At 52.5% G+C, this 15,487-nt stretch overlaps 1 protein-coding gene across 19 annotated transcripts in view; it reads left to right on the forward strand.

Moving 5' to 3' along the window:
• The first annotated feature begins 11,334 nt into the window (after positions 1 to 11,334).
• The window catches only part of NSD1 (nuclear receptor binding SET domain protein 1), a 174,034-nt gene continuing 169,881 nt past the window's right edge, over positions 11,335 to 15,487 (forward strand). For 3 of the 19 annotated variants that reach the window (XM_021939985.2, XM_021939991.2, XM_021939992.2), the window contains exons 1-2: positions 12,067 to 12,250; positions 13,377 to 14,320. In XM_021939985.2, coding sequence (XP_021795677.2) covers positions 13,394 to 14,320 — 927 coding nt within the window. In that variant the 5' untranslated portion in view covers positions 12,067 to 12,250; positions 13,377 to 13,393. Of the gene's footprint in view, positions 11,455 to 11,678; positions 11,703 to 12,066; positions 12,251 to 12,318; positions 12,341 to 12,422; positions 12,537 to 13,376; positions 14,321 to 15,487 lie in introns of those variants that run through there. The other 16 variants (XM_021939996.2, XM_021940002.2, XM_021939994.2 and 13 more) reach the window with 14 other exon arrangements.

A 15,487-nucleotide genomic window follows, 5' to 3' on the forward strand; every position in this document is an offset into this window, starting at 1 on the left:
CAACAAATCATGCTAGGACAACTGGATATCCACATGCAAAAGAACGAAGTTGAACCCCTCCCTTACACCATAAATTAATTCAAAATGGATCAAAGTCTTAAATGTAAGGACTAAAACTGTAAAACTCTTGGCAAAAAACATAAGGGTAAATCTTCATGATTGGGGATTGGTCAGTAGTTTCTTAGATATGATTCTGAAAGCACAAGCAAGAAAGAAAAAATAGGTGGCTCACACTTATAGTTCTAGCACTTCGGGAGGCCAAGGCAGGTGGATTACTTGAGCCCAAGAGTTTGGGATTAGCCTGGGGAACATAGTGAAACCTTGTCTCTACAAAAAAATATAAAACTTAGTCAGGCATGATGGCACACACCTGTAATTCAACTATTAGGGAAGCTGAGGTGGAGGGGATCACTTGGGCCTTGGAGATCAGGGATACAATGACCCCAGATCATGTCACTGTACTCCAGCCTGGGCGACAGAACAAAGTGAGAGCCTATCTTAAAAAAAAGAAAAAAAGGCCGGGCGCGGTGGCTCAAGCCTGTAATCCCAGCACTTTGGGAGGCGAAGCGGGTGAGATCATGAGGTCAGGAGATCGAGACCATCCTGGCTAACATGGTGACCCGTCTCTACTAAAAATACAAAAAACTAGCGAGTGGTGGCGCCCTGTAGTCAGCTACTTTCGGAGGCTGAGGCAGGAGAATGCGTGACGTGAACCTGGGAGGCGGAGCACTGCAGTGAGCGAGATGGCCATGCACTCCAGCCTAGGTGACACAATGAGATCCGTCTCAAAAAGAAAAAGAAAAAAAGAAACTAAAAAGAAATCCAGGAGGCAGGCTGGCGTTGGCTCCGCGCCCATAATCCCAGCACTTTGGGAGGCAGCTGGTGGATCCTGAGTCAGGAGATGGGAACCATGGTGAAACCCGTCTCTACTAAAATAGAAAAAAAAAGTGCTTGAGGCGCAGTGGTGACGCCTATGAATTAGCCTTCTCGGGAGGCTAGGGGCAGGAGAATGGCGTGAACCAGGCCGGAGCTTGCAGTGAGCGAGGGAATTGCACCACGCACCTCCAGCCTGAAGCTGACAGAGCAGACTCCGTCTCAAAAAAAAAAAAAAAAGAAAATCCAGAAAACTAGACCTGATCAAATTTAAAATTTTGTATTTAAAATTACACTATTAAAAATGAAAAGACAACCCACAAAATGGGATAAAATATTGTAAATTTCATATCTGATAAAGGACATATCAGAATACATGAAGGAAATTCTGTGCTCAGCAATAAAGGCAGCCAGGAGTGCAGTGGCTCACACCTGAAATCCCAGCACTGTGGGAGGCTGAGGCAGGTGGATCACATGAGGTCAGGAGTTCGAGACCAGCCTGGCGAACATGGTGAAAACCCGTCTCTGCTAAAATACAAAATTAGCCAGTGATGAGTACCTGTAATCCCAGCTGCTCAGGAGGCTGAGACAGGAAGTTGCAGTGAGCCAAGATCATGATACTGCACTCAGCCTGAGCAACACAGTGAGACTCTGAAACAAAACAAAATACAACAATAAGAGACAAATTACCCGATTTTTTTAAAAATGGGCAAAGGATCTAAATAGATATTTCTCAAGAAGATTATAAATGGCGGCTGGTATGCAGTGGCTCAAGCCTGTAATCCCAGCACTTTGGGAGGCCGAGAGTGAGGTGGATCTTGCGGTCAGGAGATGAGACTATCCTGGCTAACATGGTGAAACCCGATCTCTACTAAAAATACAAAACTAGCGAGGCGTGGTGGTGAGCCTGTAGTGCTACTCGGGCTGAGGCAGGGAGAATGGCGTGAACCTGGGAGCGGAGCTTGCAGTGAGCCGAGATCAGCCACTGCACTCCAGCCTGGGTGACACAGCCATGAGACTCCGTCTCAAAAAAAAAAAGAAGATTATAAATGGCCAATAGAGTATAAAATATAAAAATTAGCCGGGAGTGGTGGCTTGTGTCTGTAGTCCCAGCTACTCAGGAAGCTAAGGTGGGAGGATCATCTGAGTCTGGGAGATGGAAGTTGCAAGTGATCCAAGATCACACCACTGCACGTCAGCTTGGGTAACAGAGTGAGACCCTGTCTCAAAAAAACACCAAAAACCAAAACCACTGGATTGTACTCTTTGTGAATTTTATGGTATGAGAATTATATCTCAACAAAAAGAAAATAAATAAATAAATAGGAAAAACATCAGGTAATTTCAGAGAGTGCTAATAGCTCTAAGGCGATTCAACAGGAAGATGTGCCAGAGTGACCTGGGATCTGATAGGGGATCCTAGAGCCAGGGGAGGGGCCAAAGAATACCTGTTTGAGGAGGGACTCCAGCCGATTGACAGGAGGAGTCCTGGGGTGGCAGAGGGAACAGCAAACCCAGGCCCTGTGATACAAGAGGCCAACTATACAGGACCTCTGGAAAAAGTCCTTTCACGCTATCCCCCACTCACAACTGCTGCCTTTGATCTACAAAGCCCTGTCTTCCAATCTCGGTTTTTGCTTAAAGTTTTTGCCTGAGAAATATGAAGATTTTCCAGATTGTTCTGAGTATGGCTGGAGTTAGAAGCAAGTTCCCAGACCTCACCTTCCATTTGTCCTCGGTGGGCCTGAGAAATCACATCTCTTCGGTCTTACTTCTGCCAGTTTCTCACTAAGAAGGGAAAAGCTACATCTCACCCAAGTGAATCTCTCTGGGAGGCGGCGGGGGAGTGGGGGGTGGGGGCGGGGTGCCTCAGAGACCAGGTGCTGGGGAGCCTGCAGAGCTTCCCAGGCCTTACCCAACAAACTCGGGCTAGGCTCTGATCTTGTCTGTCTGTCCTGGAATTAGAATCCAGCAGGAGATGGCTGTCACAGGGATGCATACTAACACTGGTTTACTTCTTTCTTTTTTTTTTTCTGAGACGGAGTTTTGCTCCTGTTACCCAGGCTGGAGTACAATGGTGTGATATCAGCTCACTGCAACCTCCGCCTCCTGGGTTCCAGCAATTCTTCTGCCTCAGTATCCTGAGTAGCTGGGATTACAGGCGTGTGCCACCATGCTGGGCTAATTTTTTGTATTTTTAGTAGAGATAGGGTTTCACCATGTTGGCCAGGCTGGTCTCGAACTCCTGACCTCAGGTAATCCACCCACCTCGGCCTCCCAAAGTGCTGGAATTACAGGCGTGAGCCACCACTTTTGACCTAACACTGGTTTTCATGAGAAACGAAGTCAGATCTTTTCTGACTGAAAGTCAATCTGAGTTGGCTGAGGGCCTCTTTTTTTTTTTTTTTTTTTTGACACAAAGTCTCACTCTGTTGCCCAGGCTGGAGTGCAGTGGTATGATCCTGGCTCATGCAACCTCAGACTCCTGGGTTCAAGCAATTTTCATGCCTTAGCCTCCCAAGTAGCTGGGATTATAGATGTGCACCACTATGGCTGGCTAATTTTTGTATTTTTAGTGGAGATGGGGTTTCACCATGTGGTCAGGCTGGTCTCAAACTCCTGACCTTTTGTGATCCACCCACCTAGACCTCCTAAAGTGCTGGGATTACAGGTGTGAGCTACCGTACCCACCCTGGCTGAGGGATTTGATGATGGGGCCTGTCTTTGCCATTTCAGACACATTTTCTATAAATCTAGCTAGCTGAATCTACAGCTCTGGAGGTTTGTTTTTTTTTTTTTTTTTTTGAGAGAGAGTCTCGCTCTGTCACCAGGCTGGAGTGCAGTGGCGCGATCTCAGCTCACTACAACCTTCATCTCCCAGGTTTAAGCAATTCTCCTGCCTCAGCCTCCCAAGTAGCTGGGATTACAGGCATGTACCAGCATGCCCAGCTAATTTTTGTATTTTTAGTAGAGATGAGGTTTCACTATGTTGGCCAGGAGGGTCTCAATCTCTTGACCTCGTGATCTGCCTGCCTTAGCCTCCCAAAGTGCTGGGATTATAGGAGTGAGCCACCATGCCTGGTCTTTTTTTTTTTTTTTTTTGAGACAGAGTCTCACTCTGTCACTCAGGCTGGAGTGCAGTGGTGCAATCTTGGCTCAGTGCAACCTCCACCTCCCAGGTTCAAGCGATTCTTCTGCCTCAGCCTCCCGAGTAGCTGGGACTACAGGTGCGCACCACCACACCCAGCTAATTTTTGTATTTTTAGTAGAGATGGGGTTTCACCATATTGGCCAGGCTGGTCTTGAACTCCTGACCTCCTGATCCACCCACCTCAGCCTCCCAAAGGGCTGGGATTATAGGCGTGAGCCACCGCACCCGGCCCATACTTCTTATTTCTTTACCTCTTATTCACTCTTCATCCCACTACACACCTGAAATATTTCCTACCAGTTCACCAAAGCTTTACCCAGAGGCTTTTTTTTAATTTAAAAAAATTAAATAAAAATAGAAACGGAGTCTTGCTAAGTTGCCCAGGCTGGTCTCAAACTTCTAGGTTCAAGGGACCTGCCCACCTCCGCCTCCCAAAGTGCTGGGATTAGAGGCATGCGCCACCACACCCAGCCTACCCAGAGTCTTATCTTGCTTTTATTCACCTGACCCTCTTTTAATATTTATTTATTTATTTATTTTTGAGCTAGGGTGTCCTCTGTCACCCAGGCTATAATGCAGTGGTGTGATCTTAGCTCACTGCAACTTCCACCACCTGGGCTCAAGCGATTCTCCCACCTCAGCCTCCGGAGCAGCTGGGACTACAGACACATGACACCACACCCAGCTAATTTTTTGTAGAGAAGAGGTTTTGTTGCCCAGTCTGGTCTTCAACTCCTGGCCTCAAGTGATCCACCCGCCTCGGCCTCCCAAAATGCTGGGATTATAGGCTTGAGCCACCACACCCAGTCCTTTTAGTATTTATTGAGCAACTACTGGGTACAATCTCTTTGTCATTCCTCCACTAGCAAGAGCAGTGCTTTCACAAGCTGCTTTTCAGCCTTTGTTTTCATCTGTAAAATAGGATACTATCTTCTCTTTGAGGGGCAACAAGGGGTAGGTGTGGGTGGGTGAGCTATAAACACTAATCCTCACCCAGGAGGAGGTGCAGCCACCTTTCTGGCCACTGGCTGGAGACCTTCCCCTTTCCCCATACTCCTCCTCCCACTCCCTGATCCAAGCACTGCCAGAACCCAGAATTCTCTCACTTTCTCTTCCTCTGTTTTGAATCAGTATGTTCAGAAGTGCTTGGCTTGATGCTGGGAGTGCATCCAACAAAATCAGATGCCTAGAGAAGGAGCAGGATTTGGGTGGGAGAGAGAAGACATAATTGGGTTGAGGAACCTGAGGGCATCCTGAAGGAGGTGCTCAGTGGGCAGTTGCTTTGTGTTGGGCCCAGGGCCAGGTTATACGTACTTTGAATATTTTATCTTCATAACTATCCCATTTGTGAGGCTCAAAGAGCATAAAGGACATTCCTGGTAAGTGGCCTAGCTGCAGTTTGAATTTGTATCCGTCTGACTCCAGGTCACGTAAGCTTTTTTTTTTTTTTTTTTTTGAGATGGAGTCTCGCCCTGTAGCTCAGGCTGGAGTGCAATGGCGGAATCTCAGCTCAATGCAACCTACACCCCTCAGGTTCAAGCCATTCTCCTGCCTCAGCCTCCCTAGTAGTTGGGATTACAGGTGCGTGCCACCACGCCCGGCTAATCTTTTGTGTCTTTAGTAGAGACGGGGTTTCACCGTGTTGGCCAGGCTGGTCTCGAACCCCTGATCTCGTGATCCGCCCTTCTTGGCCTCCGAAAGTGCTGGGATTACAGGCGTGAGCCACTAAGCCCAGTCATAAACTCTCTTATACTTTTATTTATTTATTTATTGGAGCCAGAGTCTCACTCTGTCACCCAGGCTGGAGTGCAATGGCATGAACATGGCTCACTGCAGCCTCCACATCCTGGGCTCAAGCGATTCTCCCACCTCAGCCTGCCAAATAGCTGGGACTATGGGTACAAATCATGCACCACCACGCCAGGATAATTTTTTTTTTTTTGAGACGGAGTTTCGCCTTGTGGCCCAGGCTGGAGTGAAATGGCACGATCTCAGCTCATTGCAACCTCAGCTTCTTGGGCTCAAGTGATTCTCCTGCCTCAGCTGGGGTTTCACCATGTTGGTCAGGCTGGTCTCAAACTCCTGACCTCATGTGACCCACCCACCTTGGCCTCCCAAAGTGCTGGGATTACAGATGTGAGCCACAGCGCCTGGCCTACCTTTTGTATTTTTTATAGAGACAGGGTTTAGCCATATTGCCCAGACTGGTCTTGAACTCCTGGGCTCAAGCGATCTGTCTGCCTCAGCCTCCCAAAGTGCTGGGACTAAAGGCGTGCACCACCGTACCTGGCCTCTTAAGCTTTTTAAAGCATTGTCTGGCACCAAAGGCTGTTTGTTCCTCAAACATCTTCAATCCTTTTTGGGAGGATTTGAGTTTTGTACAACTCATTTGGTCCGTTATTGAAACCACAATTCTGTCTGATGGAGACACAGGCTTGCAGAGGAGAGGAGGGGATAGATAGGCATCATGAAATGTTTCTGGAGCACTCACTCTGAGCCTCACAGTCTGGGCTTGGTCACTGGAGGTCAGACAGTATATACCCTTAGTCTTGTTGGAAGTGGCTCTCCAACTGGATGAGACCAGATTTAGAAGCCATTAGTTACTTCTAGGACTCATTCAGGGAAAAATGGCTGCCTGTAGGAGTGGGAGGACTTCCGGAAGGAGGAGTCTTCTAAACAGAATGAATGGAGTTTGCCCAGGGGAAAAGGCAGAGTGACAGACGTGAGCATAGGCTGGACAGGATGTGGCTTGTCCTGGCACTGGGCAGTTGGGGGAAGCGAGAGCAGGACGGCAGGGATTAGTGGTCACCATACGAAGCTTCAGAAGGAGGTTTAAGAAGAAGAAAACTTAAAGGTGGATGCTTGAGTCCTTCGGGCTGGGGCTGGGGGTACAGGCTCAGGTTAGCGACAGAACCTGGTATTCGGGGCAGGAAGGAGACTTTGCTGGTGGGCTGCCTGGTCTCAGATGTGGCCAGGCCTCTCTTGATCTTAAGTTGAAAACTGATTCAATTCTGGGGAAATCCGTGGGTGGGGAGAGGAAGGAAACAGCTCCTAGACCCATCAGAAGGCACGGTTCTGGTGTTCACCAGCAACGTTCAGGATTAATTACGAAAGGCCTCCATGCCTCTCCCAAGACCTAACTGTTTAGTCAGAAGGCAGATGCTGTTCCTGTTCAGTGGGAACAAGGAGCTGGAACTACGATGGGAGTTTGTCTCTGGTCAAGTCATGCTTCCTTTCTGGAAGATAGGGATAACAGTAATGCCCATCTCAGAGGAATAAATGAGTGTCTTGCAGGGTAGCTGGAACAAAGGAGGATAAGCTACAACCGTTATTGTAACAACAGGCAGAGCCCTTGCTGGAGTTGTGTTTCTAGGGGAGGACAGTGTCTTCTGGACACAGAAGAGTGAGCTTTCTACTGCTCAGATGCAATCATGTCATTATTCTCCCTCCTCCCTCACCTTCCATGGCTGCTTACTGCCTTCCAGATAAAGCTTAAACTCTTTAACTTGACCAGCCAAGCCCTGCAGGGTGAGGCCCCTGTGTCTGCCCCATCCTTGGTTGAGCCTCTTTCTGCACTCACCACCTCCGCCCCGGGCACATGCACTGGCCATGCTTGGTGTGGTCAGTTCCTCCGAAGCCTGGTGTTTCTCTGGACTCGGCTGGAATCTCTGCCTCTTCCCCTTCTTGCCTGGCTGTTCCTGCATATCCTCCAGGACTCTCTCTGGATGTTGCTTCCTCAAGGATACCCCTGAGTTGGTTTCAAGGGCCTTCTCAGCTTCTCCAGCAACCTTGGCTTCTCTCTCAGTACTCAGTTCTCTGCCTTGTTATTACCCGTCTGCTTTTTCCACAAGGCTGTGACAGGGAGCCCCCAAAATATTTATGGAATTAATGAATGAAAAGGGGCGGTTCTAAGAAAAAAGAGGTCGCTGTACATTGGCCAAATGTCCCAAGGTATCTATTATATCTCACCAGTTTACAGATGGGGAAACAGCCCAAGGTAGAGTCCCTCTGCCTGTCATTCAAATTCCTGGGCACCTGTGTGTGAGCACCATGCTGGGCTTTTCACAGGCAGTATTTGTAGGCTGGACAGGATGAAAGCAAGCACGTGAGACCCATCACACCAGGTGAGAGTTAAGGTGCTGACACCTTGTGTGAAGGCTTAGTCTCTTGGGCCTCAATTCTTTTTTTTTTTTTTTTGAGATGGAGTCTCACTGTGTCACCCGGGCTGGAGTGCAGTGGCCGGATCTCAGCTCACTGCAAGCTCCGCCTCCCGGGTTCACGCGATTCTCCTGCCTCAGCTTCCCAAGTAGCTGGGACTACAGGCGCCCGCCACCTCGCCCGGCTAGTTTTTTGTATTTTTTTTAGTAGAGATGGGGTTTCACCGTGTTAGCCAGGATGGTCTCGATCTCCTGACCTCGTGATCCACCCATCTCGGCCTCCCAAAGTGCTGGGATTACAGGCTTGAGCCACCGCGCCCGGCCGGGCCTCAATTCTTCACAGGGCTGGTGAAGGGTCATAGGAACGACTGTATGTGAAGTGCCTAGGATAGTGTCCAGTACATAGTACAGACCCAGCAAGTGTTTACTGATTCTTATCTCGGTCCTAAGGATGGGAGTCACAGGCCCAGAAAAGGTCCCTGGATTGAGACAACCAGCCAGAGGAGAGCTGAGTGTACATCCCAGGCCCCCACCCTATAGGGACACAGTCCTCTCCCTTCTGCCCCCACTCAAGGAGTCAGTGTCCTTGTGACAATCTATGGTGCTGTGGTTCTTCTCAACCTAGTGCTGGCACACATGAGATGCTTGGCTAGGGCCTGCTGGATGGGGAGGCTGGAGATGGGTCTGCTGTGGTTGAGGCCTCTGTGGCCAAGCTTTACTCTAAGAGGCAGGGAGGGTCCTCAGGGGTTACCCCAGAGAAATCTGAGAGGTTTTCCCTGGGGTCCTGGTCTTCTCCCCTAGACCTGTCAGCAAGCAGTTCATCCCCAGCAGCCAATCTCCTTTTGGCCCTCACTCTTCCAGAGGGCAGTGTTGTTCAGAGGTGAGCTTTGGAAGAAACTGTTGTCTCAACCCTATTTTCACACCTTAGCACCTTTATTTAACTGTCTTTTCCCGAGGCCAGGATCTCATCTTTTGTTTCCCCAGCACTGCCTGGAATGCAGGAAATGGTTGCTGAATAAAGTGATGAATTACATTTCAGCACTCATCAAGTGCTCAGCCTATAACTAAGTCTAAGTGTAGGCTGCTAGCACTTAGACCTTTACCTTACAGGATCCTCGCAGCCAGTGCTGTGCATTGGAAGTTGCAGATGGGGAAACTGAGGCTCAGGGCTGTTAAGTGACTTGTTTAAGGCAGCTCTCAGGCCCTCAGGATGGTTAGTGGCAAAGTAAAGGACTGGGAGGAGCATTGATGAATTGGGGCAATTGGCAGAGGAGTAATTGTCAGTCAAAATGATTGGCTCAAATTATTAGGTGTGAAGACGGAACCAGTCAGAGCTTCCCTGTTGAGTCGAATTGCCCAGATGGGATAAGCAGGGTGAGTGACCCTGGCAGAACAAAGGGCTGGCCCTTGTAGGTATAGACCGGACTTTTCCCTGGTTGGTCCCAGCACATAGACAACTGCCAACCTGACTTTGCACCTGGGAATCTTCAGGGTACCTCTGACTCTTCAACAGAAGGAGCCTCCCTGAGGTCACGGCCCTCTCATCACTCCCGTTCCAGTGGGCGCTTTCCCTCTAACAAAGCCCACTCACCGTCTTGGCGGGATCTGCATCCGGCACTGGCAGACATGTGCTAAGGGCCTGTTGACTTGGGAGCCTCCATCACTGGACTGTGGGCCTTGGAGAGCAAAAGGGTAAGAGCATCTCGAGCTCCACGCCCGGTGGGCCAGTCGCTGGGTGAAGGAAGGATGGAGTTTAGCTGGCCAGCACTGATGTCACACAGGGCAACGCCAAAAATGGCCTTTCTCCCAGGTGGGCTCAAAGTTAACAGAAGGCAGTGAGTAAACAGTCCATTGGGGCAATAACTATGCACATTTACTAAGCCATGGGAAGAACAGTAGTCACGTGGCCCTCGAGGGCGGCGCCCTCAGCTTGAGATGGAGTTAACTCCAAATCTAATCACAGAAGGCTTTCTGGAGGAGGCGGAATATTTATGGCGGCCGGATCCGGCTTTCTCTGAACAGCAAGAAGGCGCTTAGCGCCCTAGGGACTAGGTAACTTCTGAGGTGAGCTTCTTGGTGGGGATCAAGCCCAGGGGGCGACGGAGTCCGGGCTGGGGGAAGGGTCCGAGGAGCTGGAGTCGCAAGTTCAGGCCCAGCTCGGGCTCCCCGTCCTGCCCTTCCGCTGTCTTGGGGGATTGGACGCCACGCGGCCGCGCTAGGGTCGGTGCTGCGGGCCCGGTGCAGGATGCAGGCCGTGAGGCCCCAGGCCGAGGGCTGCGCCAGCCGGCTTGTCCCGGCCAGCCGGGCGGTCCCGTGTACCGGCGCAGTTCCGCTGGGGTCCAGATGCCCGGCCCTCAGGGGCGAGGCGCGCGCTCCCCGGGGAACCGGGCTGCGGAGCAGTCGGCCCGCGATGGGCGGCGGTGGCACGAGAGGGCCATCTGCCTGGGTGCCGAGAACTGCAACGTCCGCGGTGCGAGGCGCGGCCCGTCCCGGCCCCCAGCCCGGCGCGCACGCACATACCCACGCCGGCCGGCGCCCGCTGCCCGAGCCCCCGTGCCAGGCCCAGACCCTGACTAGGCGCGGGAGGCGGTGCAGGGACTAGAGAACCCCCTCCCCGGGCGTTCCCCTCGCCCCGCCCGAGGCTGCGAGGACCCTTGGGCTCGGGGGTGGTGAGGGAGCTTCGTCCCGGCTGGGCCCGCGCTGGGGACTCGGCCTCCCTGGGCGGGGGCCGCACGGCTGCAGGCCGAGGTGCGGGCGCGCTGTCAGGCTGCAGCCCGGCTCCGTGCGGGGGTGGGCTCAGCGCTGGGGTCGCCTGGCTTCGTTCTCGCGCGGAGGCCGCGGCCGGGCGAGCAGTGCCCGGGCGGGTAACCCGACCCGGCTCCCCGGAGCCGCTCACCCCGCACGGCCGGGCAGGGGGAGGGAGAGGGATGGGGGGAGGGGGAAGGGAAGGGGTGGTGGGTGAGGGGCTGTGGGCACCGCAAGGCCGAGTCCCCGGCCCGTCTGCGCTGCTGTAGGGCGGCTGCCCGCGGCACCCGGGACGATCCAGCCTCTGCCTCGCGGGCGTCGAGCCTGAGACAGGAGGGAGCCCTGGGGCTGCACAGGCTTGGCTCAGGGAGGCAGACCCGAGCTGCTGCCTCCATTTTGTTTCCTGCTCAGCTTGGTCTGTGGTGGTGGTGGTGGTGTGGGTTTGGGGTGCGGCCGGGTAGGGGGGTTCACCTGCGGCTGCGTCTGCTCGGGGCCTGAGGCCTCGAAGACCCCAGCCCAAGCCCCCAGGTGAGCCCTGCGGCAGGAGGGGGGTTGCCTTGGCCTCGGGCCGAACCCAGCGGGCTGAGGGCAGGTGCCCAGTGGATGGGGAGCCTGGGCTGTAACCTAAGATGGAGGCCGGGACTGACGCGGGCCCGAGCGGGGCTGGTGGGGCGATCGGACAGGCCTCAGCCGGGCCAGGTGCCGCCTGGGTTGGGGTTCGAGACGCGTAGGGTGCGGGAACCGTGTGCGGCTCGAGGCCAGCGCTGTGCCCCGAGGTAGGTGAGGGGATCGGAATGCCACCCACGACGCCCGCAGGCCCCGACACTCCAAGGAGGCGCGCGAGGCCCCTGGGGAGCCCGCCTCAGGCCCCGCCCGGGCAGCCGGGCCGGCCCGTAGGCCCCGGCCGCGAGCGGGCGCGCAGGGGGAGGGGAGGGGGCGGCAGCGGCAGCTCCGCTGATTGGGCGGCGCGCTCGCAAGCCCGACTTCACCCGCCCTGAACCCCGAAGAGTGAGGCAAGGGAACGCGCGCGCTGTGGGGGAAGGGGTGCGCGCGCACTCGGGGCCCAGCCGCACGCGGGCCGGCGCGAGGCGCTCGGTCGCACGCGCCGCCGCGGGGGCGCGCGCGGTGGGGGTGTGAGGAGGAGGAGGCGGCGGCGGAATAGGCCGGGGCAGGTCGCGCTCGCTGCCTTCTCCCCTGAAGAGAGACGCGGGGGGAGGGGGGTGCGGCGAGCGGCCCCGCTCTCTCCCCACCGCTCCGCTCGCACCCCAGTGTAATGAGGGTCACCCCCTCCCCCCAGCTGGCCCGGGAGGGGGCGCGGGGCACGGTAACTAGTGCGCTGGGGTGGGCGGCGGGCAGGCGCGAGGAGGAGGGAGGGAGGAGGTGGCCGGGCCGGGAAGATGGTGGTGGCCGTGAGGTGAGGGGCTCCGAGGAGGGCCGGGCGCGGTGCGGGGTTGGTGGCCGGCGGTGCTGCAGCCGCCGGCCCCCTCCCCCTCTTCCATCACTACCAGCCGGGCTCGGGCCTAGCTGGCCGGGCTGCCGCGAACTTCCTCCCGGCGCGGCCCGTGCCCCGCCGGCCGCCCGCGAACACCTCGGCCTCAGCCTCCCCTCAGGTAGCAGGCTGCGGGGCGCGGGGCCGGCTGCCCTCCCGCAGCAAACTTTGCTTGCTGCTGAATATTGATGAGAGCGATCGGCTCGGCTGGGAGGTGCTGCCGCCGCTGCGGGAAGGAGCGCGGCCCGGGCAGGCGGCGGCGGCGTCGGCAGCAGCCATGTTTTTCAGGCTGTAGCAGCTGCTGCTGCCCTGACTGGGCTTCGCCGGCCGCCTCGGTTTCTCCCTCTGCCGCGTCCCGGCCTCTGGGCCCTGCAGCTGCGGACCCCAGCAGGCCTGCATTCAGGAAGGCGAGCTCTGGGGTGCACCCGCCTCGGCCGGCTCGCCTGCGGCCTGCGCACCGCCGCTGCAAAGGCTCCGGCGCTGGCTGGGCGCAGGGTGCAGCGCTATTGTGACCGCTGCGCCCGAGCCAGCCAGGAAGGGGGGGTACCTTTTTGTGCAGGGTCCAGGAGCCCCCCTCGGACCCCGCAGCCTATTTGCCTTTGAGAGATCCAGTTGCTCGACCCCTGGCGAGGGAGGGGGAGGACGATTCCTGTTTGAGAATTGGGAATTTTGACTGGCAGAGGGGTTTTAATTTTAGTTCAGCCCAAGGTCCACCAGTCTGCAGAGGAGGAAAAAGAGACGGGCTGTTTCTATGGGCAGGATCGGCCCAGCTTCGGGAAAATGGAGTTTTCAGAGGCTCCCCGAGGCCATTTTTTCATCTCCAGTCGGGGGAACTTTTTCTGGCCATAGAAGTGCAGCGGAGTGGCATAGAGGCCACTAGGCCTTGAAGTGGCTGCCATTTTGAAGAGTCGAGTCAGATGGCCTATTAACTCAGATTAATTGCTGTGCTTTTGGATTCCAGGTTGATGCCGGCCCAGGATGGATCAGACCTGTGAACTACCCAGAAGAAATTGTCTGCTGCCCTTTTCCAATCCAGTGAATTTAGATGCCCCTGAAGACAAGGACAGCCCTTTCGGTAATGGTCAATCCAATTTTTCTGAGCCACTTAATGGGTGTACTATGCAGTTATCGACTGTCAGTGGAACATCCCAAAATGCTTATGGACAAGATTCTCCATCTTGTTACATTCCACTGCGGAGACTACAGGATTTGGCCTCCATGATCAATGTAGAGTATTTAAATGGGTCTGCTGATGGATCAGAATCCTTTCAAGACCCTGAAAAAAGTGATTCAAGAGCTCAGACGCCAATTGTTTGCACTTCTCTGAGTCCTGGTGGTCCTACAGCACTTGCTATGAAACAGGAACTCTCTTGTAATAACTCCCCTGAACTCCAGGTAAAAGTAACAAAGACTATCAAGAATGGCTTTCTGCACTTTGAGAATTTTACTTGTGTGGACGATGCAGATGTAGATTCTGAAATGGACCCAGAACAGCCAGTCACAGAGGATGAGAGTATAGAGGAGATCTTTGAGGAAACTCAGACCAATGCCACCTGCAATTATGAGACTAAATCAGAGAATGGTGTAAAAGTGGCCATGGGAAGTGAACAAGACAGCACACCAGAGAGTAGACACGGTGCAGTCAAATCGCCATTCTTGCCATTAGCTCCTCAGACTGAAACACAGAAAAATAAGCAAAGAAATGAAGTGGACGGCAGCAATGAAAAAGCAGCCCTTCTCCCAGCCCCCTTTTCACTAGGAGATACAAACATTACAATAGAAGAGCAATTAAACTCAATAAATTTATCTTTTCAGGATGATCCAGATTCCAGTACCAGTACATTAGGAAACATGCTAGAATTACCTGGAACTTCATCATCATCTACTTCACAGGAATTGCCATTTGTAAGCAGTTTTTGGTACAACTTAAATATATACGTATATGTATATATACAGGCCACTTAAAGAGAAACTTGTAACAAATTTGTTTTTGGTTGCTTATCAGTTCACAGCTGAAATCCTATTGCTAATCATAAGCTTTTGGGCAGAATTTTACTTTGATTTTTAAATTCATCTCTGGTATGAGTTTGGTTATTTTAAGCTTTTTACAAATAACTCTTCATTGAGAGTAGGCTAATGCTTTTAAAGGCATTTGATTGAGTTCTGATTTAATTTCTCAAGATGGAGATATACATATGATTAAGAAAAAAAAGAGAAGATGGGTTTTGGCCTGCCAGCACCATGAGTGCAGGTGAACCAATTTAGTGCTTGGAGTCCTGTTGCTGTATGTAGCAGATTATTTTTTACTTGATGACTTGACTCTTCAGGTTGAAGGGCATTTTGAACACAGATTAAAGTGACTAAGGTGAGGTTTTTTTGGACATTGTCAAAATCTAAATTAGGCTAGTTTTTCTGAACTATCTGTTGTGAAGGTATAGCATCCTGTGCTTTTGATGAGTGCCACCATCGTCTCTTTTTTTTTTTTTTTTTTGAGATGGAGTCTCACTCTGTCGCCCAGGCTAGAGTGCAGTGGTTGCTCACTGCAACCTATACCTCTTGGGTTCAAGCGATTCTCCTACCTCACCCTTCCAAGTAGCTGGGATTACTGGTACCCATCACCACACCTGGCTAATTTTTGTATCACCATTAGTTCTTGAACTTTTTCTAGTTTTGTTTTATTTTATTTTAACAGAACCGTAACTAAGACAAAGTTTTATATTAATTTATTGTTTAGAGACTGGCCTTGCCATGTTGCCCAGGCTGGCGTCGGAACTCCTGGGCTCATTCAATCCTCCTGCATCAGCTAGAACTACAGTAGTTTCAGATTTTGAAGTGTATATGTGTATGTGTGATACATATTCTGTGCGTATAGAAATGGAGAGTATCTTATTTGAGTTGCTGTTTTCAGTAATGTTGTCAAGTATTGTTAGAGGGTGATAAATGATAACATTTGTTTTTATTTGAGCTTATGCAGAATTTCTTGACTTCTAGCTAAATGATCAGTTCACTTCTCTTAGCCTCAATTCTATTGCCGTTAAATTCCAAAAGTACTTGATTGCTATAAGATTCCTT

The sequence above is a fragment of the Papio anubis genome, chromosome 5 (assembly GCF_008728515.1).
Source record: "Papio anubis isolate 15944 chromosome 5, Panubis1.0, whole genome shotgun sequence".
In the NCBI taxonomy this organism is placed as follows: Eukaryota; Metazoa; Chordata; class Mammalia; order Primates; family Cercopithecidae; genus Papio; species Papio anubis.